The sequence below is a fragment of the Rhinopithecus roxellana genome, chromosome 13, assembly GCF_007565055.1.
Source record: "Rhinopithecus roxellana isolate Shanxi Qingling chromosome 13, ASM756505v1, whole genome shotgun sequence".
Taxonomy (NCBI): domain Eukaryota; kingdom Metazoa; phylum Chordata; class Mammalia; order Primates; family Cercopithecidae; genus Rhinopithecus; species Rhinopithecus roxellana.
This window is the reverse complement of record NC_044561.1, coordinates 1,736,262-1,763,631: the sequence shown is the minus strand read 5'-3', so window position 1 is coordinate 1,763,631 and position 27,370 is coordinate 1,736,262. Positions and strand designations below refer to the sequence as shown.

Genomic DNA, 27,370 nt, shown 5'->3' with positions numbered 1-27,370 from the left:
ACCTTTTGTAAATTGCACTGTTACCTGGCCTCCCCCAGACCCTGCTTCCTGCAGCCTGCTCAGTGGGGGCCGCTTTATCCCTCAGACCCTCCCTCGCTGGGCCTAGAGGTCGACAGGGTCCTTCTGGTTCCTGAGGCCACTTCCAGGCCGTTGTCCCCCAGCTTTGAATCTCACACCAGCACTGGGTCGCCCACTCCCCTTCCTGATGAGCCGGCTCCAGGCCACTTTGCCCGTTCTTCAAAGATGCCTACCCAGGCCGGGCACGGTGGCTCACGCCTGTAATCCCAGCACTTTGGGAGGCCGAGGCGGGCGGATCATGAGGTCAGGAGATCAAGACCATCCTGGCTAACACAGTGAAACCCTGTCTCTACCAAAAAAAAAAAAAAAAAAAATACAAAAAAATTAGCCAGGCGTGGTGGCGGGCGCCTGTAGTCCCAGCTACTCGGGTAGCTGAGGCAGGAGAATGGCATGAACCCGGGAGGTAGAGCTTGCAGTGAGCCAAGATCGCACCACTGCACTCCAGCCTGCGCGACAAAGCAAGACTCTGTTTCAAAAAAAATAAAATAAAATAAAAATAAAAAGATGCCCACCCTGGCTCAGTGTCAGCCCTCTCCAGCACTACTCCTGCTCCAGTCCTGGTCATTGGAGTGTTTATTTCTGTGACCCTTCCCACACCCTTGCCTCCTCTCCCCGCTTGGTCTTGTCCACCAGCCTCAGCCACTGTCACAAGCTGGACCCTAGCTAGGCCTGGCCTTGCCTTCCCAGTAGCCTCTCGCACTTCCTGATCCTTCTTCCAGGCGTCTCCTCCAACCCTCCTACCTTTCCACCTCCCTCTCCCTCCCCTGATCCTAGGTCCTTGGGCCTGGGGCCTCTGAACCGCTGATCTTCCCCCGTGCACTGGCCCTCACCACCCCTTGGTCCCTGCTGTCCCTCTTCCCACCTCCCGGTGGCCACGTGCTGCAGCTCCAGCCCTTCGGTGCATCACACTCACCTGGCACAGCTCTGGTTAAATTCAGTCCTAGGCGTCTTCACACCTGCCCACCTCCTCCTAGACTATCTCCCCTGTTCTGATGGCCTAGGCCAGCCTGGCTGCAGCCTAGTGAGCCTGTTTCTCTAATCTACCCGTGGACACACGTCCATCAATTCTCTCTCCCTTTCTCTCCTCCACCCTCAGTTTCGCCCTCTCTACTCTTGGCTCTTCCGCATCAGCTTGCAAATGTGCGTGATTCCCCATCTCAGGAAGACACTCCCTCACCCATTTCTCTGGTCCTTCAGAAGAGTTGTCACCATCTCCAGGTTTTCTTCTGCAGTCTCCCACACGCACTCCCCATGGGCTCTCTCTCCCCTCCTCGCCATCTTCTCAGGCTCATTCCTGACCTTCACATTGCCAATCTCACGGCCGACTGTTATTGATGGATCTCTCAGCAGCATCTGGCAGCCGTGAGGGGTTTATGCATCCTCCCTTGAATCCAAACAGCCGCAGAATGTGGACACCCTCACCCCGCTTGTCCTCTCTTTAATATACATGCTGAGCACGGGCCGGGTGAGGTGCCTGGTCTGCAGGGAGGGCTGACAGTCTAGTGGAGGGAAATGTGACAGAAACCTGTTAAAATATGGAGATGAGCACAGACCCTTAGAGAGGGACAGGCAGGTGACACCAGCATTGAGTCAGCGTTGAGAGGGCAGGAGCCAGCCAGGCAGAGAAGGGGGAAGGAGGAATAGTGAGGGCAAAGGCTGAAAGGCCTGGCAGAGCAGGGACAAGGCTGTCGCCCCTGCTGGGGTGTATGCTTGGAGGGCAAGAACTGCATGTGTCATAGCCCCAGGGCTAGGTTGGTTCCAGGCATCTCCTAAGGGCCCCACCTATGAATGGTTGAGGTGGGAACTGCACTGGTCAGTCTTCCTCCTAGCCACTGTTCTCCTTCAGGTGTCCCAACTGGCCTTTAGGGCCCTGCCTCCCCGTGAGGCCTTCCTGGATTCTCCCACGCTTGCGCTCCCCTCCCTGCTTCCCTTGGGCTCTGTGGGGATGACTGACAGAAATCTCAAACCAGGGAGCTTTCCCCTTCTGTGCTTTTCTTCACTAGAAGCTGAGGCAGGGCCTGGGACCAGATTATTTCCCTGATGACCTGGAATTTGCACAGCAGGAGAGAAACCAAAGAACATCAGGCATGCAGGGACTGGCAGGGCGGAGGCAGGCACTGGGATGAGGAAAAGCAGACAGAACTGGATGGGTTAATCCTGCCCTTTTTCTTTTTCTTTTCTTTTTCTTTTTTTTTTTTTTTTTTTTTTGAGACAAAGTCTCACTATGTTCCCTAGGCTGGTCTCAAACTCCTGGGTTCAAGTGATCCTCCTGCCTCGGCCTCCTGCATAGCTGGGATTACAGTCATGAGCCACCGTGCCCAGCCAATTTCCCCCTTTTTCATGAGGCTCCAAGGCCCCCTTGAGGTTACTCAGCCAGAGGAGAGGAACATGGGGCATTCTGGAAAGAGGGAGGGCCGGGCAGATCACCCAGGCCCAGCCTCAGCACCTTGGGGAGTCAGGGGGCTTCTCACTCAGGCCCTGCCTAGCGGAGCCCACTCCACCCCCACCATCTAGCACTCCGAGGGGACAGCTTGCAGAGATTATGCCTAATCCCCAGCGGGTCACTTCCAAGGCTGCACAACCCGCTGTGAGGCAGGGGTGGAGGAGGGGCCCAGAGCCCCACCTTCCCCACCCCCACCTATTCCCCCGGGCGAGGCTCTTCAGGAAGCCAAGGGGCTGCTCAACACCCATCATGTGTCCGTGCGGCTGAAGCCGTTTTCCTCACATGACCCTGCGGGGAGGCAAGGCCCCGTTCCTGTGAAGGGGGGCCCTTGGCAATCTGACACATTTCTCAAAGCGTGACCACTCCTTTTTTCCCTCAGCCTTTCCCAGGAGGCAGGATGGATGCCTGCACCAGGACAAGGGCAGGAAGGCTGGGTTCAGCCTGTAGGGAGAAGACTCGGCAGCCCCCTTTCCAGGGAGTGAGCTCCCTGTGCACAGGGGTATGCAAGCGGAGGTGCCAGCCAAGGATGCTGAGGAGGGAATAATTCTCCTGCCCCCCATGTGCCGCCTGGGCCTCTCAATCAGAACTCCCCTCGAAGCCTTTCCTGACCCTCCCCCTGGGTCTGGGGGAGAGACATACACCCAACCACTGAACCACCAAATAGCAGAGAAGTTACATAGTGATGTTACCGAGAACATTCAGGCACTGGAGAATACTTGAGATCTGGAGTCTGGTCTGGAAGGCTTCTCTAGGGAGGTATCTTTTGCATTGCATTGTAGATATGGATGTTGAGGAGCCAGCTGAGGGAAGATCTGGACAAATACAGGCATCCCAGGCAGAGGAAAGAGCCGAGTGTGAAGGCCCTGAAGCAGGAATGAACTCAGGAGGGCTTGGGAGGGAAGTATTGGGAAGCTTCAGAGGCAGGCGGGAGCCCTGGGGTGTGCTGGGAGAAGGTCTTTACCCAGGCAGGGGGTGGTGGGTGAGCATCGATCCAAGAGTCTAGAGCTGGAGGGTGACATGTCCTCACCTGGGTTTAAGGGGATTGTCTGGCTGCTATGAGGGGACAGAGTGTGGGAGTGCAAGTAGACATATGGGCTGCTGTCATTGCCTGGAGAGGGGTGACAGTGGCCTGCCCCCGGGTGGAGGGACTTGACAGTTTTGGGAGGAGGCTGAAGCAGCTGGCCCGAATGTCAGACTGGTTGGAAGGGTCGAGTATGAGCCCAGGACTAGGGCCCAGCAGCTGGTGCTGAGGAGGCTGAGAGAGCCTGGGGCACTGGAGGAAGGACTTGTGGCCCAAGCAGGGGGACCTCAGGGCCATTCTAGGGTGATGGACTTTATCTTCAGCCTGCAGAAGGACTGTTGAAGTTTGGAATGGGTGAGATCCCTCTGGCTGCTGCCTGGGGACTGCCTGAAGGAGGCTGGAGAGGAGGCTGTGGTGGTGTCAGCACCTGGGCATGGGCAGGGGCCAGCTGCCTGGCTGCCTGTGCCGCAGGGCAGGGACCAGGGCTCCCCCGAGCCTCCCAGCTCAGGGATGTTCCTGCGCAGGGCAAAGTAGACAGTTCCATTTGGAGCTGGGAGGACAGCGTGCCATGGGCTCCAGATGTCATCTCTCTGCAGCTTATCTGGGGAAAGCCAGCATTTGTCTAAAGACATTTAAAACCAGGCCTCTAGGAGGTTCCTGGCAACGTAACAGTGATCTCAGCCACCCCCATGCTGGCTGGGCACAGCTTGCCCTGAACCTTCATTAGCCGACGCCCTGCAGTGGGTCCTAGGCACACCCTGGGTGGTCTGTCTGCAGAGGGGACATACCATCTCCCCTCAAGTAAAGTGAGCCCAGTGTCCTTTTGCACTGCGGGACACAGGGCTCAGGACCAGCAGGTGTGCCTCCTTGGTCTCATGTTGACCTTAGAATTTGGGATTCTGGAATTCGATCCTTCATGGGTAGGCAGCTGGACACAGAGGTCGTAGGTGAGCTGGAGGAGCAGGCCCGGATGTGAGGCAGGTTCCCCATTTACCTGCTGTGGGCCAGCCAGAGGCAGGGCCTCTCGGAGCCTTAGCCTCCCTGACTGTGAAATGCTCTAAGTAGAAGACTGCTTTGTGGGGATGATTTCAGGTTTGTTTTTTCTTTGCAGATTTTTATGAGAATTAAAAGAGATGATTTAGGTGCCGTCTTCCACTGGCGTCAGCTCTGAGGAGGCTGTGGGCTGATTCAGAGTCACAGGGTGGAGACAGACTTGTAAATAGGTCCTGGTCAGGAGCGCCCAAGGCTCAGGGTGGAAAAGAGTGACTGGAAAGTGGGGTGTTCCTGCAGGTGTCTGGGAGTCACTATATCCCAGCAGCGTTCAGAGGGCAAAGAAGAGTTCACTCCCATTGAAGATGGGGAAGGTAGGAAGGCAGCTGCAGAGTTGTCAGACAGCCTGAGGACACCACCCACCCTCAGCCCTCTGGGGTGGCTACATAGGGTGGGAAGGGGGACAGATGAGACCAGGGTAGACCACAAAGGGCTTGGTGCTTCTGGGGTCTCTGTTTCTGTGTGTCTCTGAATCCAGCAGCCAAGGATCCTGAAATCCAAGATTCTGAGATTCCTTCTGATTTGTTTTTCTGAGTTTGACATAGATCTCCACCAAGCGCCATCTGGAATCCGTTTTTAAAAAAGACTCAGGATTGGATTTTAAAGAGGGCGGAAAAAAACCAAAGAGGCTTGGCAGGTTTACCTTGGTGCCTTTCTTTAGCATTTGCTTTAGCTCGAGGGAAGCTTGTTTTCCCTCTGCTTGCTGGTGACCTGGGTCCTCCCTTGACCATCACCCTCCGTCCTCTCCTGTTTCTGGGAGAGGCTCTGCCTCTGGCTCTGCCTCTGAAGACCTGTCTCCTTTCCCTGCAGCAGATCCACTTGTTGAATGAATTTCCCCCGTGCCTCGGCTGCTGTGGCCAGTGTAGAATTTCATTCTGGTTTCATTTCCGCTTCTCCAGTGGCTCCTTGCGGCTGCTCTGTGTGCTCCTTGCTGTCCCTGCAGATCTGGCCTTAGCAAGTGACCCAGGGATGCTGCCTGGCACAGGGTACCAGCTTTGGATCCAGAGAGACTCAGGTTCAAGCCTCAACTCCACTCCTGCCCAGTTGTGAGAACTGGGCAGGTCCCTAGAAGCAGCTCTAGAATGGGAATAAGAATATTGAGCTGGTAGAGTCGAAAGCATCCATTTCTGGGCACACAGCAGGCCCTGGGCAAGTCTCTGTTCCTCCTCCCATGTACTGTGAGTGGCTGAGGAGCAGAAACCTGAGGCTCGTGTCGTGCTTTGGGGGAGCTCCCACTCGGGGTAGGGGGCAGCAGCTAAATGGAGAAGTTAAACCCTTGACATAGAGGGCAGCTGACTGACAGTCTTGCAGGGGGTTCAGGAGACTGCAAGCGACTGGTTCTGTGTCCTCAGCAATGTGCCTTCCCTTCCCCGAGCCTCAGTTTCCCCACTTGTGGACCAGCAGGCTGTAAGGGCGTGGCATTTGCAGGGGATGGCTCTGCTTCCCATTATCATTATTGAGTCTAAACTCCATGACTTCCTCCCCCATCTGCTCTTTTCTTTTTCTCTTTTTTTCTTTTTCTTTTTCTTTTTTTTCTTTTTACCACACCTGGCTAATTTTTGTATTTTTAGTAGAGACGGAGTTTCACCGTGTTAATCAGGCTGGTCTCGAACTCCTGACCTCAAGCGATCTGCCCACCCTCAGCCTCCCAAAGTGTTGGGATTACAGGCATGAGACACTGTGCTCAACCCCTTCTTCCTCTTCTTCTTCTTTTTTTTTTTTTTTTTTTTTTTGAGACAGAGTCTCCCTCTGTCCCCCAGGCTGGAGTACAGTGGTGCGATCAGAGCTTACTGCAATCTTCACCTCCTGGGCTCAGGCAATCCTCTGGCCTCAGCCTCTGCCTGGCTAATTTTTGTATTTTGGGTAGAGACGGGGTTTCACCATGTTGCCCAGGCTGGTCTCAAACTCCTGGGCTCACCCAGGAGTGATCACTCGCCCTCAAGTGATCCACCTACCTCGGCTTCCCAAAGTGCTGGATCACAGGCATGCGCCACCGTCCCCAGCTTCTTCACTCCTCCTCTCACGCCCCACGTCAGCTATGTCTGCAGATTATGGTGGCTCTCCTTTCAAAATATATTCAGGCTGGGCACGGCGGCTCATGCTTGTAATCCCAGCACTTTGGGAGGCCAAGGCGGGCGGATTTCCTGAGGTCAGGAGTTCGAGACCAACCTGGCCAACATGGTGGAAACCCATCTTTACTAAAAATATAAAAATTAGCTGGGCGCAGTATTGCACACCTGTCATCCCAGCTACTCAGAAGGCTGAGGCAGGAGAATCACTTGAACCCAGGAGGCGGAAGTTGCAGTGAGCCGAGATTGCACCCCTGCACTCCAGTCTGGGCGACAGAGCGAGACTCCATCTCAAATATATATATATATATATATTCAGCACCCATCACTTCTCCCCAGCTACACTGCCTGCAGCAGCCCCAGGCCCATCCCTCACCTGGATGCTGCTGTAGCTCCTGGCTGGGCTGCTGGTGTCACCTTTACCACCACAGTCTTTTCTCTCCATAGCAGCCGGCCTGATTCTTCTCAAACCTAAGTCACATCAAGTCACTCAGCTGCTCTTCAGCCTGCAGTGTCTCCTGAACTCACCTTGGCTGTCGAGGCCAGCCCATCTTCCTCGCCAGCCTCGCCTCTTGGTGTCTCCCTCACTTGCTCAGCTCCCACCATGCAGGGCCTCTGTGCCGCTCCTGAACACACCCAGCTTATTCGCACCCAGGGCTTTGGCACCTGTGACTGCTTATTCCCTGGGCTCAGGTCCCTCACTGAGTTGGGCTTCTGCTCAAAGGTCGCTGCATCAGAGACCTCCCTGGACCACCAGTCCGCCTCCTCTTGCTCTGCTTCGTTCTTCGTGACACTTATCTCCCTCGGTGAGAACAGGGACCTCACACATCTTGTTCCCAACTATGTCCTCAGCCTCTTGCACAGGTCTGGTACCTACTAGGTGCTCAGGAAATGTCGGGTGAACGAACGGCTGATGTCAAGCCCCAGAAGAGGCCTCCCAGGCCCCAGGGCAGGGCAGGCAGCTCACTCACTCCACTCCAGCAAACAAACAGCAAAATAGGTTGTAGCTCAGCCTGTAGCATGTGGTAGGGACAGTCAGTCTTCCAGGGAGGAAAACAGAAAGGGGCCTGGGGCATGCAAAGGTGGGGAGGCAGGTGGTAGGGGGAGTGGAAGGAGGTGAGACCCCAGGAGTTGTGGGCAGGGCCAGTGCATGAAGGGCCTTGACCCCATCCCTAAAAGCTTGGGTTGTAGGCCGTGTGAGGTGGCTCACGCCTGTAATCCTAGCACTTTGGGAGGCCGAGGCGGGCGAATCACCTGAGATCAGGAGTTCAAGACCAGCCTGGCCAACATGGCACAACCCTGTCTCTACTAAAAATACAAAAATTAGCTGGGTATGGTGACGCATGCCTGTAATCCCAGCTACTTGAGAGGCTGAGGCAGGAGAATGGCTCGAACCCCGGAGGCAAAGGTTGCAGTGAGCCAAGGTCACACCACTGCACTCCAGCCTGCACAACAGAGTGAGACCCTGTCTCAAAAAAAAAAAAAAAAAATGTCCCCAGCACAGCCCACCAGGCCTTGTCCCGCTGCCTGTCCCATGTACTTAGTTCCCAGGTCACTGCTCCAGCCACATTCCTTCTCACCTCACCGTGCAAAACCTTTTCCTGCCTTTGGCCTTTGCACTTTCTGTTCTTGTGCCAGGAACATGCTTCCCCCAGATCTTTGCAGGCCTGGATCATTCTTGTCTCCACCCAGAAGCCCTGTTTCAGGGCCCTTTTCCCTGGCCACCACTGCTCCCTCCTGGCGTTTGCCAGGGACCGCCATTGCCTCTGTGATCTGTTCCAGAGTTTAGTGACAGTCTAGCCTTCTGGGGCTGCTTACTCCTGGCTAACACGGTGAAACCCCATCTCCACTAAAAATACAGAAAATTAGTCGGGTGTGGTGGCGTGTGCCTGTGGTCCCAGCTGCTTGGGAGGCTGAGGCAGGAGAATCGCTTGAACCCAGGTTCAAGCGCCCTTGCCCTTCCTTGCATGCATGACCTCACTGATTCCTCACAATGCATCGTTGGTTTCGGTGCTATTGTTGCCCCCACTTGACAGATGCAGAAACTGAGGCTCAAGAGGTTAAGTCAGTGGCCTTAGATCACCCCACTGGTCAAGTGGCCACACCGGGATTCAGTGGGCCCAGGTCATCTGAGTCAGAGTCCTGCTCCCCACACAATCGGCTCCCACAGCAGGGTCTGTTGGACTGAATTACCGCCTGGTGCCTCTCCCAGCGCAGTGCCAGGAGCCGAGAAACTTGTGACCTGTGATGAATGCCTGACGGAGGCAGGTGTCTGCTGGGACCGTGGGGCCCCACCCGGTCCCTCCGACGCTGTTTTGCTCTTGCTCTGCACCCTCTTGGGGACACATCCTCTCCAGCACTTTCCTCCTGGCCTCTCTGAGGACTCCCTGCCTCTGTCGCCCAGGAGAGCCCAGTCTTAATGGTTCCTCCTCTGCTGTCCTGAGGCCCCAGGCTTCTGCCTGCCTGTTTCCCCTCCCACCTCCTCTCTGTCTTTGGGGAGCCTGATACTGTTCTGGTTTTGGAAGGAGATCCACAGTTATTTTCAGCGGTGGCAGCAGTGGGGTATCCTCCAGCCCCCGGGAGCACGTGTCTGTTGGTAAGTGTTCGAGAGGGGCCTTCCTGGTGTTATTCCTCTTTTCTGGGGCCTCTAGAGAGGAAATGAACGTTATGAAAAGCTCTGCTCTGGGTACTTGCTCTAATTCTCGCATCAGCCCCAGAGGGGATGTTAATTTTTACAGAGGACCAATCTGAGGCTTGGAGAGGCTAAGTCACTTGCCTGAGGCTACCCAGTATAAGAAGCAGGCCTTGGATTTGAATTGGCAGGTCTGTATGATTCCTCAGTGTCTGAAGTCTCTTTCTGATCGGGAGGCTTTTCTGTTCTGGTTTGGTAGCATCTGGTGACATCCAGGACTGGGCCTCAGATTCCCCACCTGACAGTTTTCTGGTAGGAGCCTTGGACTTGTTACAGTACATCAGTGCAAGGGGTTGTGTGACTAACAGGCCATGGAGTTGTGCAGTCCACGGCCCAGACAGCTGGCCATGTACTGCACATCTCCCAGTGTTCAGAGTCTGCCTTGCTTGTCTTGGTTTGTCAGTAGCTCAGGAGCCCCTTTGACAATGGCTCTGAAGTCCTGACTTCAAAGGCGGTCCCCACTGTGCCTCTGAGCACCAGACTTGAGACTGAGTCGAGCCACCTGATCCCCAGTCACACTGAGGCTACCCTCCCAGCCTTTCTCCCTGCTGGCCCTCTGCCTGATCCCTTGGGTCTCTGGGAGTAAATTCCACCCCTTCCTCAGGGCCCACCTGAGGCTGAGAGTCAGCTTGGCCAGGTGGAAAAGAACACAGGTCTGGGAATCAGGAAACCTGGGTTCAACTTCAGCCTCTGCTGCTGACAACAGTGCCACCTTCTCTTTCTGAGCCTTAGTTTTTCTACTCTGCCAATTGGGGACAGTATAAATAGCCCTCTCCACTCGAGGGGTGATGGCTGCAGAGCCTGTAAGAGGCAGAGCTGTGGGCCCCGATGCCCTCATGGATCTGAAGTCTCATGGTCATGGGGTCTTCCCAAATCAGGACTGGCAAATGGTGGCTCACGGGCCACCACTGCCCACGTCTGTGCCCATGGCTGAATCAGAACACAGCTTCAGAATCCTTTCATTTTTTTACTGTGGCCGGATTAGCATAACATACCATTTTAATGTTGTATAATTCAGTGTACATTTTTTTCTTTTTTATAATTTATAATTTATTTATTGTAGAGATGGGGTTTTGCTATATTGCCCAGGCTGGTCTCAAACTCCCAAGCTCAAGCAATCCTCCCACCTCAGTCCCCCGACTAGCTGGGACCACAGGTGCATGCCACCATACTCAACTAATTTTTTTTTTTTTTTTTTTTTTTGAGACGGAGTCTCGCTCTGTCGCGCAGGGCTGGAGTGCAGTGATGCAATCTCGGCTCACTGCAGCCTCCGCCTCACAGGTTCAAGCAATTCCTCTGCCTTAGCCTCCTGAGTAACTGGGACCACAGGCACGTGCCACCATGCCCAGCTAATTTTCTGTATTTTTAGTGGAGATGGGGTTTCACCATGGTAGCCAGGATGGTCTTGATCTCCTGACCTCATGACCCGCCCGCCTTGGCCTCCCAAAGTGCTGGGATTACAGATGTGAGCCACTGCGCCCTGCCCATACCCAGCTAATTTTGGTATTTTTTGTAGAGATGTGGTTTTACAATGTTGCCCAGGCTGGCTGTTCCTTTTTATGGCTGGAAAATTGTCCAATGTATGGATGTACTACACTGTGTGCCCCCGTTCATCTGCTGGGCACGTTCAGGTCAGAATCCCCGTTAACACAAAGCATCCTAACCCAGTGGTCTCTAACCTTTTTTTTTTTTTTTTTTTTTTTAGGCAGTGTCTCGCTCTGTCACCCAGGCTGGAGTGCAATGACACGATCTTGGCTCACTGCAACCTCCAACTCCCGGGTTCAAGCCATTCTCCTGTCACAGGCTTCCAAGTAGCTGGGATTACAGGCGTGTGCCACCATGCCCAGCTGATTTTTTATATTTTTAGTAGAGATAGAATTTCACTGTGTTGGCCAGGCTAGTCTCAAACTCCTGACCTCAAATGATCTACCCGTCATGGTCTCCCAAAGTGCTGGGATTATGGACGTGAGCCACGGCACCTGACCAGTCTCTAAACTTTTAATCATGTCTTCCTTTCAGGAAAAATATTTGCACCAATTCTCCCATTCAATATAGATTTATTGGTTTTATATATGCTGCTACTGTACTAATATATCCTGTGCATTATAAAATCCCTGTAAACTATAGGCATCTTAAAGATATAAGATAATATTAAGAATGCTTCTCATATTTTTCCCATACCCGTCCTGGAATCATTACCCATCCTGGGCATCAGCCATGGAAGAAAATGTGTTCAACTCACATTGAAATTGTAGTTTCTGAGGCCGGGCGTGGTGGCTGACTCCTATAATCCCAGCACTTTGGGAGGCTGAGGTGGGCAGATCACCTAAGGTCGGGAGTTTGAGACCAGCCTGACCAACATGGAGAAACTCCATCTCTACTAAAAATACAAAATTAGCCAGGTGTAGTGGCGCATGCCTGTAATCCCAGCTACTTGGGAGGCTGAGGCAGGAGAATCGCTTGAATCCAGGAGGCAGAGGTTGTGGTGAACCGAGTTTGCACCATTGCACTCCAGCCTGGGCAACAAGAGCTAAAGTCCATCTCAAAAAAAAAAAGCAATTATAGTTTCTGGCCGGGCATGGTGGCTCACGCCTGTAATTCCAGCATTTTGGGAGGGTGGGGCTGGTGGATCACTTGAAGTTAGGAGTTCAAAACCAGCCTGGCCAATATGGCAAAACTCCATCTCTACTAAAAATACAAAAAATTAGCCAGGCATGGTGGTGAACACCTACAGTCCCAGCTACTCGGGAGGCTGAGGCTGGTCTTGAAGTCCTGGACTCAAGTGATCCTCCTTTCTCAGCCTCCCAAAGTGCTGAGATTACACACGTGAGACACCACGCCCAGCCAAAAAGCATGAACTTTAGAGTCAGGTACCCTGGATTTGAAGCCAAGCTCTGTCACTGACCAATTGTGTGACTTTGGGTGTGTTAACAATAGCTGAGCCTTAACTGTCTTATCTGCAAAATGCTGATGGTGCAGGGTGTATTGGCAAGCTATTGTTGCATAATAAATTGCCCTACAACATAAGGCTTAAAACAAGAAATATTTGTTATCTGACAGTTTCTGTGGGTGAGGAATTTGCTTAGCTGGTGCCACTGCCTCAGGGTCTCTAACAGTCTGTAATCACAGCATCAGGTAGGTCTGTGGTTTCATCTGAAGGCTCAACTGAGGGTAGATCCTTTTTTTTTTTTTTTTTTGAGACGGAGTCTCCCTCTGTTGCCCAAGCTGGAGTGCAGTGGCATGATCTTGGCTCACTGCAACCTCCACTTCCCAGGTTCAAGTGATTCTCCTGCCTCAGCCTCCCAAGTAGCTGGGACCACAGGCATGTGCCATCACGCCCAGCTAATGTTTTGTATTTTTAGTAGAGGCGGGATTTCACCACATTAGCCAGGATGGTCTCAATCTCCTGACCTCGTGATTTGCCCACCTCGGCCTCCCAAAGTGCTGGGATTACAGGCGTGAGAGACACCATGCCTGGCCTTTTTTTTTTTTTTGAGATGGAGTTTCGCTCTCTCACCCACATTGGAATGCAGTGGCACAATCTTGGCTCACTGCAACCTCCGCCTAGGCCCAGCAAACAATTCTCCTGGGCTCAAGCAATTCTCCTGCCTCAGCCTCCCAAGTAACTGGATGACGGGCATGTGCTACTATGCCCGGCTACTTTTTGTATTTTTAGTAGAGACAGGGTTTCACCGTATTGGCCAGGCTGGTCCTGAACTCCTGACCTGAGGTGATCCGCCCACCTAAACCTCCCAAAGTGCTGGGATTACAGGCATGAGCCACTGTGCCTGGCCTGGGTGGATCCATTCTTAAGCTCGCTGACATGGTATTGGCAGGATTCAATTCCTTGTGGGTGTTGGACTGAGGAGCCCAGTTCCCTGTGGGCAGTTGGCTGAAGACTTCCCTCAGTTCCTTGCCATGCGTATCTTTCCAAAGGGTAGCCCAAAACACAACAGCTTTCATCAGAGCAACCAGGGAGTGGGGGAGGAGAGGATGAGCAAGATGGAAGCAGAAATCCTTTGTCACTTACTCCCAGAAGTGATATCCCATCACTTCTTGCCATATCTTGTAGGGGGGTCAGTGAGATAGCATGTGTAATATCCTTGGGATCATGCAGGGTGCCCTGTATCTGGCAGAATTGTGTCCATTGTTATTTTCTATATAATACACACATAAACATAGATAGATTTTTTTTTTTTTTTGAGACAGAGCCTTGCTCTGTTGCCCAGGCTAGAGTGCAGTGGCTCAATCTCGGCTCACTGCAATCTCCACCTCCCAGGTTCACTGCCTCAGCCTCCCGAGTAGCTGGGATTACAGGCGCCTGCCACCATGCCCAGCTAATTTTTGTGTTTTAGTAAAGATGGGGTTTCACCATGTTGGCTAGGCTGGGTTTCAAACTCCTGACCTCATGATCCACCTGCCTCTGCCTCCCAAAGTGCTGGGATTACAGGCGTGAGCCACCATGCCTGGCCCGAGAGTTTTTGTTTTTGTTTTTGTTTTTTGTTTGTTTGTTTGTTTGTTTTTGAGACAGAGACTCTCTCTGTCACCCAGGCTGGAGTGTAGTGGCATGATCATGGCTCACTAAAACGTCCGCCGCCTGGGTTCAAGAGGTCCTCCCTCTCATCTTCCCTGGTACCTGGGACTGCAGGCATGCACCACCATACCTGGGTAATTTTTGTATTTTTTAGTAGACGCGAGGTTTTGCCATGTTGCCCAGGCGGGTCTCCAACTGCTGAGCTCAAGTGATCCTCCTGCTTTGGCCTCCCAAAGTGCTGGGATTACAGGCATGAGCCACCGCCCCTAGCCCACTGTTATTTTTTCATTCATCACTCCATCCACTTGCCGGGTCTGGGTAGGGGCCTGAGACCCCAGACCAGCCCACAGCTCTGCAGAGGGAGGGGGAACACAAGATGGGGCCCAGCGCATGCCAGCTTCTGGAGGAGTCAGCCTGGGGGTGGGGGCTGGACAGGTTCACAGCCCAGGAGGGCCTATGGCTCCTTGTTATTTGGGGTGGGTCCAGTCCCAGGATATCTTGGTGTCAGTGCCTGGGAAGACCTTTAAGACCTGGCTGAGGGGTGGTGGAAGAGGCCACATCTATGGTCAGAGGGTCCTCAGTGCCTGTGGCTGAGGAAGGAAGTGATTGACACCCACCTGCATTGTGTGACCCACAGAAGTTGCTCTGGGGACCCCGCTCTGAAATGCCTGCTTCACCTGGTCCTTGTAGCTCATGGAGGGCCAGGCAGCAGGCGAGGGTGGCAGCCTCCCTGTCCCCTGGGTGGTGTCAGGCAGGGCTCTGCCCACGTCTAAGGGGTGGCCCCGCCCCCGACAGCTGTTCTCCATAGTGGTGTTCGGCTCCATCGTGAACGAGGGCTACCTCAACAGCGCCTCCGAGGGAGAAGAGTTCTGCATCTACAACCGCAACCCCAACGCCTGCAGCTATGGCGTGGCCGTGGGTGTGCTCGCCTTCCTCACCTGCCTGCTGTACCTGGCCCTGGACGTGTACTTCCCACAGATCAGCAGCGTCAAGGACCGCAAGAAAGCCGTCTTGTCTGACATCGGTGTCTCGGGTGAGCCCCACCCAGCGGGTACCCCCTGCACAGAGTCTGCAGAGGACTGTCCCAGCCATAGGAGGTGGCTGCCACCTTTCTTCCCATTTTCCAGATGAGGAAATGAGGTGCAGGCGGGTGAATGGACAGACTCAGGGTCACATGGCTGGCAGCAGGAAAGATGGGACCAGGACAGGGCCTGGGACTCCAAAATAACCCATGCTGCCACAGGCAGGGGAGTGTGGATGGGATTCTAGTTCCTTCTAGTCTAAGGGACCCATGGATGCCACTGTAATGTCCCAGCCCCCATGGCTTGGCCCATGTTTCAGTGGCCTCTTCTGTGCCACCTCCCTGGGGCAGCCTCATGAGGACTAAGCAAGGTGGTGACTGGGTGCCCACTGCACAGCAGGGGCCCTGGAGCCTCAGCCTGCCCACCCCTCCCAGCCCGACCTTGGCAGGACCAGGGCCTGGACCTGTAGAGCCACCCTGACCTGCTGCCCTTTGCCCTTCAGAAGCAGCCTTTGGCAGAGGCACCCTGACCTCTGCCCCGTGTGTTCCAGGAATCTGATTGGTGGATGCTTTCAGGGGTCAGAACCCCAGGCTTCAGCCTCGCTGTTCTGAGGCTTGGGTCTCTGGACTGGGACCAAGCCCTAGTTCTAAGCCTGGAGCTCTCAGGATAAGCCAGGCTGAAGGCAGGTCATGAGGCCTAGTTTTAGAAGGAACTAGAATTGAATGAATGGTTCTCAAACTTCCGCAGAGCCTCAGGGTTCCCTGGCAGTGCCTCTGGGAGGTGGGCTGGGCCCCAGGTGGGTACCCACCTGCTTGGCAGATGCACCCCTTGTCCTGAGCAGGTCTGGGCTTCTCTGGGGAGACCTGGGCACTCACAGGAGATTGTGTGGTCATGAGGCTCCCACTGCTGACGCCCCCAGGCTCGGCTCTCAGTGGGCCCCTCACTAAACCTGGGGCTCTGTCAGGTCTTAGCACGTTAGAAGTCGAAGCCCACCCAGCCAAGCTGCCATCCTTGCCCCAGCCTCGTCCTCCTCCCCACACCTCATTTGTCTGGCAGCCTGGGGGTTGGGGTCTTCCTGCCTGCAGAGCTGCAGGCATCAGGGGTGGACCAGGGGGACCCATGTCAGGGGTGTGACTGGAGATGGGGGTTTGGCAGAGGCTGCAGAAATGCGGCCTGAGTTGATTGCCTTCTCTCTCTGTCTCTCCCTCCATCCTCCCCTCTCACTGCCCGTGGCTCTCCTCTGTCTGGCCCTGACCCTGCCCTGTCTGTGGCCTCCTCCCCACTGTATCTGGCTGGCTTCCCTCTTCTCGCCTGCATCTTCTCTTGGCTCCCCTCTTTCTTCCCCTGCCCCCCTTGCCTCTCCATTTGGGGGTGGGGGAGCATGGGAGATGCGCTCTTGAATGTCCCCGTGTTCCTTGGCTTCCCCATTTTCTCCCCACTCACCCTCTACCCCATGTATGGCACTGCCCGTTCTGCCCGGCACTGGGACTCCCCCAGCCTTCTGGGCTTTCCTCTGGTTCGTGGGCTTCTGCTTCCTGGCCAACCAGTGGCAGGTCTCCAAGCCCAAGGACAATCCGCTGAACGAAGGGACGGACGCAGCCCGGGCCGCCATCGCCTTCTCCTTTTTCTCCATCTTCACCTGGGTGAGTACAGCCACCGCCCACCAGCCCGCACTCGCCCCCTTTCCCCACTGAGCCCCTGGACTGGTGGTCTTTCGCTAGCCCCGAGCCCGCTCTGCCTCCGGGAACCCACACCACCCTCGCTCCCTCTTCTGCCTGCCTGTCTCTGCGGCGCCCACAGTGGTGCTGCCTCCCTCAGCAAGGAGGCTGCAGCCCTTGAGGGCAGCACAGTCACTGGAGATGGCAGACCCTCACTGTGGTGCAGAGCAGCCTTCCTGGGAGTCACGGACCACCCCCCCTCAAAACCACTCTGGGTGGATGAGTTGTTTATTATCCCCTTTCACAGATGAGAAAGCAGAAGCCTAGACGTGAAGGTGAGGCTTGCAGGGTTTGAGGCTAGGGAAGCCCTGCCTAGGAATTAGGAGGTTCCCACTGGGGCTGCCTCTAATTTTTCCTAGCTTCTGTCTTCCCGTCCGTAAAACGAGGGGGTAGGATTTGGGGAAAACAGGTGTCGACATCAGATGCACATGGGCCAGGCAGGACCTGAGAGCCGTGAGCGGGCCAGGTGACACATGCGTGCCTGTTCTAAGAGGGTACCTCTGCTCGGCTGCCAAGCAGGCATAGGGACATAGAGAAGGCAGAAGTCTGAATTTTTACATGAAATCTGATCTTGATGTGTTGGAAATTTATTCAGGTTTAAACAATATATTGTGTGTGTCAAACAAAGCATGTCTCTGGGCCCAGCAGGCCGTGGGCTGGCCGACTGGAGGCCAGGCAGCACAACAGCTCGGCCGGCCCCTCTTTCCTGCTGGTCTGGGTCATCTCTGTTTCTTCTCTCCTAATCACCCTTCTGCAGAGATCTAGGGTCACCTCAACTCCATAGTCCCGTCCCAAGAGCCCTCCCCATAACCCACAGCTGCCTCCCCTCTGGACTGGCCAGCAGTTCTGGGCCCAGCCTCCTGCAAGAAGACCCTGGAGGCTACATACAAGCCGCCAGCCCTCCCTATTTCCCCCATCCTCCTGGGCTTGCCCTGAGGTGACTTCTTTTTCTTTTTGAGGGCCCCTGGATATCCATGTTTTGGGGGTATACCCATCTCCCCAACAATATTAAAAGCGTTTGGAGGAGGAGACCCGTGGTTCAGGCCCTAGTGGGCCAGCCTTGGCTGCTCCAGCCCTCGGTGTCCTCAGGACTGGGTAGGAAGAACCTGGTGACCCCAGGGGATCTCAGTCCAGAGAAGGTGCCCCAGGAGTGGGGACCACCCAGCCTACGGGAGGAGCTTAGGGGCGGGCCTCACAGAGGAGTAGTGGATGATTTCTAGCCGTGGGTCTGAAGTACCTGACCGACAGGTGCCTGCCCAGCCCCCTGAAGCCAGCCTCCCTCCTTGGTACCTCTCCAGCTCTTCCCCACCGGCCTCACCCCTGCTCTCTCCTGGCAGAGCCTGACCGCAGCCCTGGCCGTGCGGAGATTCAAGGACCTAAGCTTCCAGGAGGAGTACAGCACACTGTTCCCTGCCTCGGCACAGCCGTAGGCCTCCCTGGCTTGCAGAGGCCGGCATCCCTGTATCACCCCTGGCGGTGAGGTGGCAGGAGCAGCCTAGTGCCAGAAATGTCCAAGATGCCAGGGCATGCAGGGCAGTGGAAGGCTGGCTTGAGGAACGGATTCAGGTTCTTCATTGACTCATTCATTCCTTCACGGCCTCCTTCGTTTATTCTTCATGCGTTCTTTCATTCAGTAAACATTTATTGAGCAGCTGTTTTGTGCCTAGTGATGAATTAGGTGGGATCCTTGGCTCCAGGAGCCCACAGGCTGGGGAGGAGAAAACAAACACATCAAAGTCTCTTCCAAGTGGACAGTCGTGGGCATTTACCAGGCTGGTGGTGGCCCCATACATGGGCTACCCGGAGGCATTCATGGCCTCCGTTGCTGAGCTGTGGGTGCAGAGCAATAGCCTCTCCCTTCACAGCGGTGTGAAGAGTGACCTCACTGTCCTCAGGGTGAGCGGCCTGGCCGAGGATGTCAGAGGACTGCTGGTCTGGCTCTGTCCTCATGTGCTGTGTGACCCTGACAAACCCCTGCCCCTTTCTAAGCCTTAGTCCACTTACCTGAAATGAGGGGTGATAATGGACAAACCTCTCAAGGCTGTTGTGCCAACGAAACAAAGGCCAGCACAGGGCTTAGGACAAGCATGCTCAATAAATGTAAGCTCTTTCGTTCATTCATTCACTCATTCATTCATTCACTCATTCATTCATTCACTCATTCATTCACTCATTCATTCACTCACTCATTCATTCACTCATTCATTCATTCTTCTCTCCAGAGAGTCAGGGGCACCTCCAGAATCTCTACTTTGAGAGTAATTCTCAGGTGATGAATCCTTGTTCCTCCAAAGGATTTTGGTTTCTGGTTCTACACAGGTTTCCTCCTGGGGTCCCCCGGCTGCCTGGGCAGGAGCTCACCCATTCCTTCGCTCTCTGCAGGAGTTGAGGAGGTTGGTGGAGCACAGACAGTTCCCCAAAGCAATGCCTCAACCCTGCCAGGGCCTGAGCACACCGAGAGTGAGCTTCCTGGCACTGGAGGCATCCCAGTGCAGACGCAAACTGCCTGCTGCACGCTGGAGATGCTGCAGAGAGGGCACCTGCACTGAGAAAGTGGGGCCAGGGGACCACGAGGTCCCTGGACTCAGCAGAACTCCCATCCTCCCTCTGCAGCCCAGGCCAGCGGGGGCCCAGGCCTCTCCTTTGCTGCTGTCTTGTGGCCCCATAAACTGGTTGCCCAAATGAAGCTGTGACTTAGTGAGGGCGGAGAGCTGACCACAGAGACAGTATGAGTGCCTGGCGGCCAGAGGCTTCTCGCTAGAAGGGTCAGTAGGGGTTATCTGCTCCAGCCCTCTGCCTCTGTACAGGAAACCAGCCTGGACAGTAGAGCCAGGGAGCTCGGCGAGAACCGAGTCTACAGACATTGCTCTCAAGGTTCATTCATTCTGTCCCAGTGGGCTGGCCAGGGCTCAAGTGTACCCTCAGGGGGCTCTTCACCTCCCCTGCTTCTTCAGGCTCTGGCATCTGAGCCCCCAGCAGCCAGGACCTCATACCAACATAGTGGGAAACCCCAGAGGGCCGCACCTTATCCCTTAGCCTAATTTCTTTAGACCTGGTCTGCCTTTCCCAAGGCACTGGCACTTTGCTTTAAAAACCCACCTCCCAGAAAGGGCTGCCCCTCAGAACTTTGGTCAATGAGTACAATCAAAAGGTAATGTCCTAGCTGGGTGTGATGGCTCATGCCTGTGATCCCAGCACTTTGGGTGGCCAAGGCGGGCGGATCACCTGAGGTCAGGAGTTCGAGACCAGCCTGGCCAACATGACAAAACCCCGTCTCTACTAAAAATACAAAAATTAGCTTGGGGTGGTGGGTGGGCGCCTGTAATCCCAGCTATTCGGGAGGCTGAGGTAGGAGAATCACTTGAACCCAGGAGGCAGAGGTTGCAGTGAGCTGAGATTGCGCCATTGCACCCCAGCCTGGGTGACAGAGCGAGACTCCGTCTCAAAAAAAAAAAAAAAAAGAAAAGAAAGAAAAGAAAAGGAAATGCCCAGTCACTGGGTTTCTGGAACTTTGTGGAATAAAACACTAGGTATGTTCACTCTCTACCTCTTCACTAAGTGACTCTTTTAGGTTGTTGGTTGACTTAGTTCCTTGTCAGGGGCCAATCAAAGGGAAGGAGGTGAGGGTGCCCTGACCTGGGAAGGGGAAGGGGTAGGACCCCATGTTTAGGGATGGGTTCTAGCAGTAACTCTGCCACGGCGCTTCCTTTTCTAGGCCTCAATCTTCCCAGCCCTCCAGGGGTCTGGAGAGTATCAGCACATTCCCATTACAGGCAGATTCCCTGGGCCGGGAAAGTTTCTGGAGAAGGCTTTTGCAATAAACCTCTAAGCTGGTTTTCTAATGACAAGTTTGATTTACTTAAACTTTGACTTAGCTCAGTGTGGTCAGTGTCATTGTCCTTAATAACAACCTAATTGCTTTTATTGAAAAATAACTTCCTAACCATGCGTGTGTGCTGTAGACAAGTCTCTCCCAATCTGAGATCTGTGGAGAAAAAAAAAGGGGGCGGGAGAGCTTCAGGCCAGGCACAGTCACATTGAATAGTCAGAGCTATGCCAAGTCCGATGATCCTGAAACTTGTTTCACTCTATTTAACTCAGTTTCTCACTTAGAATTAGGTTTAGCAGCAGGTGACAGAAATCCCAAACAACAGTGATTTCAACCAAGTCCAAGACTGTGGAAGGGGCCCAAGGCTGGCATAGTGGCTCCAGAGGTCTTCAGTGACGCAGGCATCTTTCCTATTTTTTTTAGAGACAGAGTCTCACTCTGTTGCCCAGGCTGGATCATAGCTCACTGCAGCCTCAAACCCATAGGCTCAGGCAATCCTCCCACCTCAGCCTCCTGAGTAGCTGGGACTACAGGCGAGCACCACTATGCCCGGCTAATTTGTTTTTTGTGGATTTTTTTGGTAGAGATGGGGTCTTGCTATGTTGCCCAAGCTGGTCTTTTTGTTTTTCTTTTTTTTTTTTTGAGAGAAAGTCTCACTTTGTCGCCCAGGCTGGAGTGCAGTGGTGCTGTCTCAGGACACTGCAATCTCCTCCTCCTGGGTTCAAGTCATTCTCCTGCCTCATTTCCCGAGTAGCTGGGATTACAGGCACTCACCACCATACCGGGCTAATTTTTTTATTTTTAGTAGAGATGGGGTTTCACCATGTTGGCCAGGCTGGTCTCGAACTCCTGACCTCAAGTGATCCACCCACCTCGGCCTCCCAAAGTGCTGGGATTGCAGGCATGAGCCTTTGCGCCTGGCCTCTCCTGCTTTCAAGAAGGAGGTCAGATTGTTATTGTGCCTGCTGTTTTTCAAGTGCCTTTAACTCAACATAGTCAATATGCCAGAGATGCATATTTTAGCCCAGGCTGGTCTTGATCGCCTGGCCTCAAGCGATCCTCCCACCTTGGCCTGTCAAAGTTGTGGGATTACAGGCATGAGCCACAGTGCCTGGCCCCCAGGCATCTTTCATTCCTACAGGCTTGGTGCATGGTCTTTGTGGTCCCTTTTAGCAACTAGAGTTACAGCCATCACATCTGCATTCCAGGCATCAGGTCAGAGGGTGGGACAAAGAACATGAGGGTATCCCATTGGCCAAAACGTAGTCACATGGCCATGCCTAGCTGCAAAGAGACAAAAGAATGGCTCTTAGGAGATGCCAACAGTCCTTTGTCCCGCTGAGAAGCTTTTTTAAAGGAGGCTGTTGTGAGCCTTTGAGCCATCTTAACACTCCATAATGGAGATCTAGAACTTTTGGTAGCCCAGACTGACCTCTGGGATTGGGAGACAGGGGCAGGTGACTTCTGGGGTACTTTCTGGCTGGACGATATGGTTTTGGGCATTTCCGGGGATGGCTGTGAGAACAGCCTTCTTTCTCCACAGCCAAGCTTGGTCTCATGTTTGGTGCTTTGAAGATCTTTAATCCTCTCCTTCCTGTGTCCTGTGAACTAACCACCACTAACCCAGTGCCCTTGTCTGTCTCTCCCCTAACCACCCCCTCCCGCCTGTCCTTGTCCCCGCCGGCCTTCGTCCCTAGGCGGGCCAGGCCATGCTGGCCTTCCAGCGGTACCAGATTGGCGCCGACTCGGCCCTCTTCTCCCAGGACTACATGGACCCCAGCCAGGACTCCAGCATGCCTTACGCACCCTACGTGGAGCCCAACACTGGGCCAGATCCCGCCGGTATGGGCGGCACCTACCAGCAGCCGGCCAACGCCTTCGACACCGAGCCCCAGGGCTACCAGTCGCAGGGCTACTGAGCCACAGTGACCGCCTGCCCCCGCCCCCTCTCCCGTCTGTCCCCTCCCTCCACACCCAGCCCCTGCTCCCTCCCAAGCTGCCCTGCCCAGCACCTCATCAGCCTCTGCCGTGTCCCACTGAGGTCCAGGGTAGCTCAGGGCAGGGCTGGGGCAGTCCAGTGTTGGGGACTGTCTACATGTGTGCAAGTATATCCCAGGGCATGTGCCCCACAGGGGCCTAGAGGGTGGGGGCTGGGGTATTTGCATTCATACATTGTGTCATCAAGCATTCCTTGAGCACCTGCTGGGCATCCGGCCTGTGCTGGGCATGGGTGGTGAAATTAACCAAAACGGCCTCTGGAAAAGGGAGCAGTGAGCTGTGGAGGAAGCCCTGGTGGTACCAGAGGCCAGAATAGTGGGAAAGACAGACCCAGATAATGCTGGGAAGTGTGGCTACACCGTGGCTTGGTCATAGGGTGAGTGTGAACAACCACAGGACACTGGGGGCTGTCACCCTGCTCTGGCAGCCCTGCTAAGAGTGTCAGGGCTGTCTCCATTTTATGGTTGAGGAAACTGAGGTCTAGAGAGGTCAAGATTACTTGCCCAGAGTCACTCAGGCAGCTAGTGATAGAGGTGGGGCCAAGCCCAGGCTGCCCAACTGCAGACCACATGCTCTTCCCTGGCCACCCACCTCCCCCCATCCCCACGCTTGGGGCTTCCCTGCTCAGTGTTACTGTCATTCTGGGAGGCCTTTGGACCCTCAGCCCCTTGAGACACCCTGATTCTGCTGCAAGTCAAGGGCCCATTCTGCCCCAGCTGTTCCTCCTCCCCTGGGGACAGCCCCACCTCCAGGTCCCTCCGCCCACATCCCCCTGGTACTACCCCTGGCCCTTGGCCTCCTCCGAGAGGGCTCGCCCCAGGTGCTGCTCTGTGCTCTGCATGTCCCACAGACGCTTGTTCCAGGGGGCTCCAGCAAACCCCTTCGTGGTCTCTCAGAGGACTGATCACTGTCCTTGCCTCTAGGAGGGCTCACTAAGCCCTTACCTCGGGCTGGGTGGTCAACAAGGCACAGATCAGGGTGTGACTGGCCCAAGGTCACGGTGAGTGAGTGGCAAAGCTGGGCCTAATGCCCGGGTTTCTTGGCCCCAGCTGCCCAGCAGGTGCCTCGATTCCCTGCCCTTGTGACCTCCCAGGAAACAGAACTGATCTGGGATGCTATGTCACCTCTCCTCTCATCTGGTGTCAGTCAGGGTTCAGGGGCTGTAGCAGCCAAGGGCATGAGAGGTGTTTCCTTGACCTTCCAGAAGGCCCACTGCAGAGCCAGCTTCCCTATGGGAGGCAGAGCAGCAAGGACAGTGGTTTTGGAATCAGCCAAGTCAGCTCCTGGGCTGCAGCTGTGAAGAGACACTGCCCCCAGGATGACACAGGCAAGAGCCCCTGAGGCATGGGAGGCCCAGGGAAGACCACGGGCTGTGGGGGAGAGGGTGGCAGGTGACCCAAAGGCAAAAAAAGGGCTGTGAGGCCTGAGGAGGTCATAATCTCTTCTGAGTGGGGGCAGGTCGATTCTTGAACAAGGTGGGCTCTTCACTGAGCTGTAAGGGACAGGGAGGTGTAGGAGAGCACTGGGGGCCCATCCCCCTGTCCACCCAGTGTCCACTGGCCCATCCCTCAGGGAACAGAGTAGAGCAGGTGGTGGACGGGCCCAGAGCTGGGTGTTTCCACCACCATTCCCCCATCCCCCCTCCAAGAATCCTAAGAGGCAGGCGATCCCTCACCTGCTTACTCATTCAGCAGTTATCCAGCCCCTGTGCTGGCGATACCAAGGGCACAGGTGGTCCCTGCTTCAATGGCCCTAAAGCCTGGCCAGAGTTAAGGGAAAGAGGAGGAAGTCCTAAGCAGAGAAGTAGTACCATTGTCCCCATTTAACAGAAGGGAAACTGAGGCTCGGCAAGTATAGGCAAGTTGGCAGTGGAACACAGATCTAAACTCAGGTCTGTCCAAGTCCTCCCAAGGGACAGCAGTGATGGAGAGGACCCCAGGCAGCTGAGTGACAGCTAGTTGTTGCTGACTTCATTTTCTAATCTGGGGAAGGGGCTCTGTCCACAGTCCTCCCTGCCAGGTGGCCCAAATGGGACAAGCATGGGGGCAGGTTATCTGCTAGCCTGAAGAGTGGACCCTATACCAGGCCATAGGTGAGGGTGTAAGTGAGTGCAGGAGTGTTTATGGCAGAGTGAAGTTCTGTGCCCACCACAAGAGGCTGTGAGATGTTCTGACCCTCCCCTGCTGATGGGCACTAGGAGACCTCAGGGTGCTGCCCATCTGTTTCTCCTTGGGTGCCAGCCAGCTGCTGGTGATCCTCAGCTGGAGGGCAGGGTACCAGGTAAGCTTAACTCCATCCTGGGTGTTTGTTACAGGCCCTGCCTGCCACCCTAGGCAGGGAAAGTTGTCAAGACTCCTGCCAAGAATGGGGGTTGCTGAGTCATCTCACGAAGAATCCCTCACTCTTCCCGGGTTCAGCCCAGAAGCACTCCCAGGCATGATCTTCCCCATCAGGCTGGACTCTGGCAGGGACCTGCCCAGGATGGAGATGAGAGAGGGTGAGAGATGGAGGGTGGGATCTGGATGGGACCCAGGGCTCCTGACACTGCCCTGGAAAGTTCATGGGGAAGCTCGCTCCTTCTGTTGGCAGAGGACAGCCCCTGGGGGACCCCAGGCCCGACTCTGTCTGGTATCCCTTTTCTTCCCAGCTGCCCTCCCCTGCTTCTCCCTTGCTCCCAAAGCTTTCCTTGGAGAAGGGCCCTGCTGCAGCTGGACCCTGCAGGGTGGCTCCCTCCTCCCCATCAAGCACAAGAGAGGGCCCAGGAAAAAAAGGTTTCGCATAAGTGTAGAGTTGCAAGGACCCTTAGAGTTGGCAGAGTCTGGGATAGGGAGACAGCGACTTGTCCAAGGTCAAGCACAGAGGGAGAGGTTCAGGAGCCAGGTCTTCTGCCTTCTGAGTTGGCTCATCCTGGGCAGTCACAGACTGTCCTGCCTGCACGGCTCCTGATCCACCTGGGGGTATCGCAGTTGAGGGGCTAATTCCCAGGGGACTGACGTTAGTTCCCCACTCCATCCTTCCCTGGTGATTCTTGATCCTCGAAGCCTCGGGGATCCCAGGTTTCCCCATGTAACCAAGAGCCCCTGCCTGTTAGCCCTGGGGGACCCCTAACCTTGGCCCAAGACCCCTTTGATTCTCTAAGGAGCACGAAAGGGGGAATGTCCCCCCAAGAGTTTATGGGAGAAGGGACTGGGCCGGCTGCCTCCTAGCGATGCACTTGACCTGACACTCCCCATGCCCTGGTGCGCACAGCCCTTGTCGGTGCCCTGGCCCCTCCCGCAGCGTTACTGCCTGTGTATAGTATAAATATATATATTTTCTATATATAAGATGTATAATATAAGGCTCCATAAATATATCTGTGTGTGTGTGTGCGTGTGTGTGCGGTGAAGGGCGGTCCCCATCCTGGGCCCCCACTCTAGGCCCCCCCACCACCTGGTTAAGTCTCGAGTGAATCCAGTGGCCCCGTGGCACCCTCCTTTATGACATCCATCCATCTGTGGTGAACCAAGTGAAGGTGGTGACTTCTGGTGACATAGTAATAAAGTGAAGACTCAGAACCCACCAGTGATTGCCAGCGTGTCACCGTGTTTCTTTGTTCTTCATCCTGCGTTTGGCTTGGATGGTCCATCCCGTTTGTCTCCCCAGACAGGCCATGTCTTAGTTATTATTGTTTGTTAATTTTTCATTATACAATGAACCTATGAATGTATTATCTTTTTAAAAAGTAAAATTGGCCGGGCGCTGTGGCTCATGCCTGTAATCCCAACACTTTGGGAGGCCCAGGGAACTCCTACCCCGGTGGATCACCTGAGATTAGGAGTTCGAGACCAGCCTGACAGGCATGGTGAAAACCTATCTCTACTAAAAATACAAAAAAAAAAGGAGGCCGGGCGCGGTGGCTCAAGCCTGTAATCCCAGCACTTTGGGAGGCCGAGACGGGCGGATCACGAGGTCAGGAGATCGAGACCATCCTGGCTAACATGGTGAAACCCCGTCTCTACTAAAAATACAAAAAAAAAAAAAAATTAGCCGAATGTGGTGGTGGGCGCCTGTAGTCCCAGCTACTCGGGAGGCTGAGACAGGAGAATGGCGTGAACCCAGGAGGCGGAGCTTGCAACCTTACGTGTGCATATGTCCACATACATGCCCCATCACCATTTCCTATCCTGGTTCCTTCCCGAACCCCCCAGAAGTAAACAGGATTAGGTGATTGGCCTCATTCCTTCCAAACTTATTTCCATACTTTTACATACACATGTTTTACAAGATATGGTTTTTAAATTTACTGGCCTTCAGCTGGCTGTCATGGCTCACACCTGTAATCCCAGCACTTTGGGAAGCCAAGGTGGGAGGGTTGCTTGAGCCTAGGAGTTCGAGACTAGCCTGGTCAACATAGTGAGACCCCCATGTCTAAACAAAACAAAACAAAAAATTAACCCGGGCACAGTGGCTCATGCATATAATCCCAGCACTTTGGGCAGCCGAGGTGGGTAGATCACGAGATCAAGAGATGGAGACCATCTTGGCCAACATGGTAAAACCTCGTCTCTACTAAAAATACAAAAATTAGCCAGCTGTGTGGTACACGCCTGTGATCCCAGCTACTTGGGAGACTGAGCCAGGAGAATTGCTTGAACCCAGGAGGCGGAGGTTGTGGTGAGCCGAGATCATGCCATTGCACTCCAGGCCTGGGCAACAAGAGCGAAACTCTATCTCAAAAAAAAAAAAAAAAATTAGCTGGGTGTGGTGGCCAGCACCTCCAGTCCCAGTTACTCAGGAGAGGCTGAGGCAGGAGAATCATTTGAACTCGAGAGGCAGAGGTTGCAGTGAGCCAAGATCACACCACTGCACTCCAGCCTGGCGACAGAGTAAGACTCCGTCTCAATAAATAAATAAATAAATAAATAAATAAATTT

The 27,370-nt window shown here is 54.4% G+C and overlaps 1 protein-coding gene across 7 annotated transcripts in view; it reads left to right on the top strand.

The window, feature by feature from the left end:
- The window catches only part of SYNGR1 (synaptogyrin 1), a 33,177-nt gene extending 7,151 nt beyond the window's left edge, over window positions 1–26,026 (top strand). Inside the window, exons 2-6 of one of the 7 annotated variants that reach the window (XM_030914881.1) lie at window positions 14,683–14,920; window positions 16,407–16,552; window positions 22,154–22,298; window positions 23,378–23,454; window positions 23,662–26,026. In XM_030914881.1, the coding sequence (XP_030770741.1) occupies window positions 14,683–14,920; window positions 16,407–16,552; window positions 22,154–22,298; window positions 23,378–23,454; window positions 23,662–23,754 (699 nt within the window). In that variant the 3' untranslated portion in view covers window positions 23,755–26,026. Of the gene's footprint in view, window positions 1–14,682; window positions 14,921–16,406; window positions 16,553–17,586; window positions 17,723–17,925; window positions 18,749–22,153 lie in introns of those variants that run through there. The other 6 variants (XM_030914883.1, XM_030914882.1, XM_030914884.1 and 3 more) reach the window with 6 other exon arrangements.
- The last annotated feature ends 1,344 nt before the right edge of the window (window positions 26,027–27,370 follow it).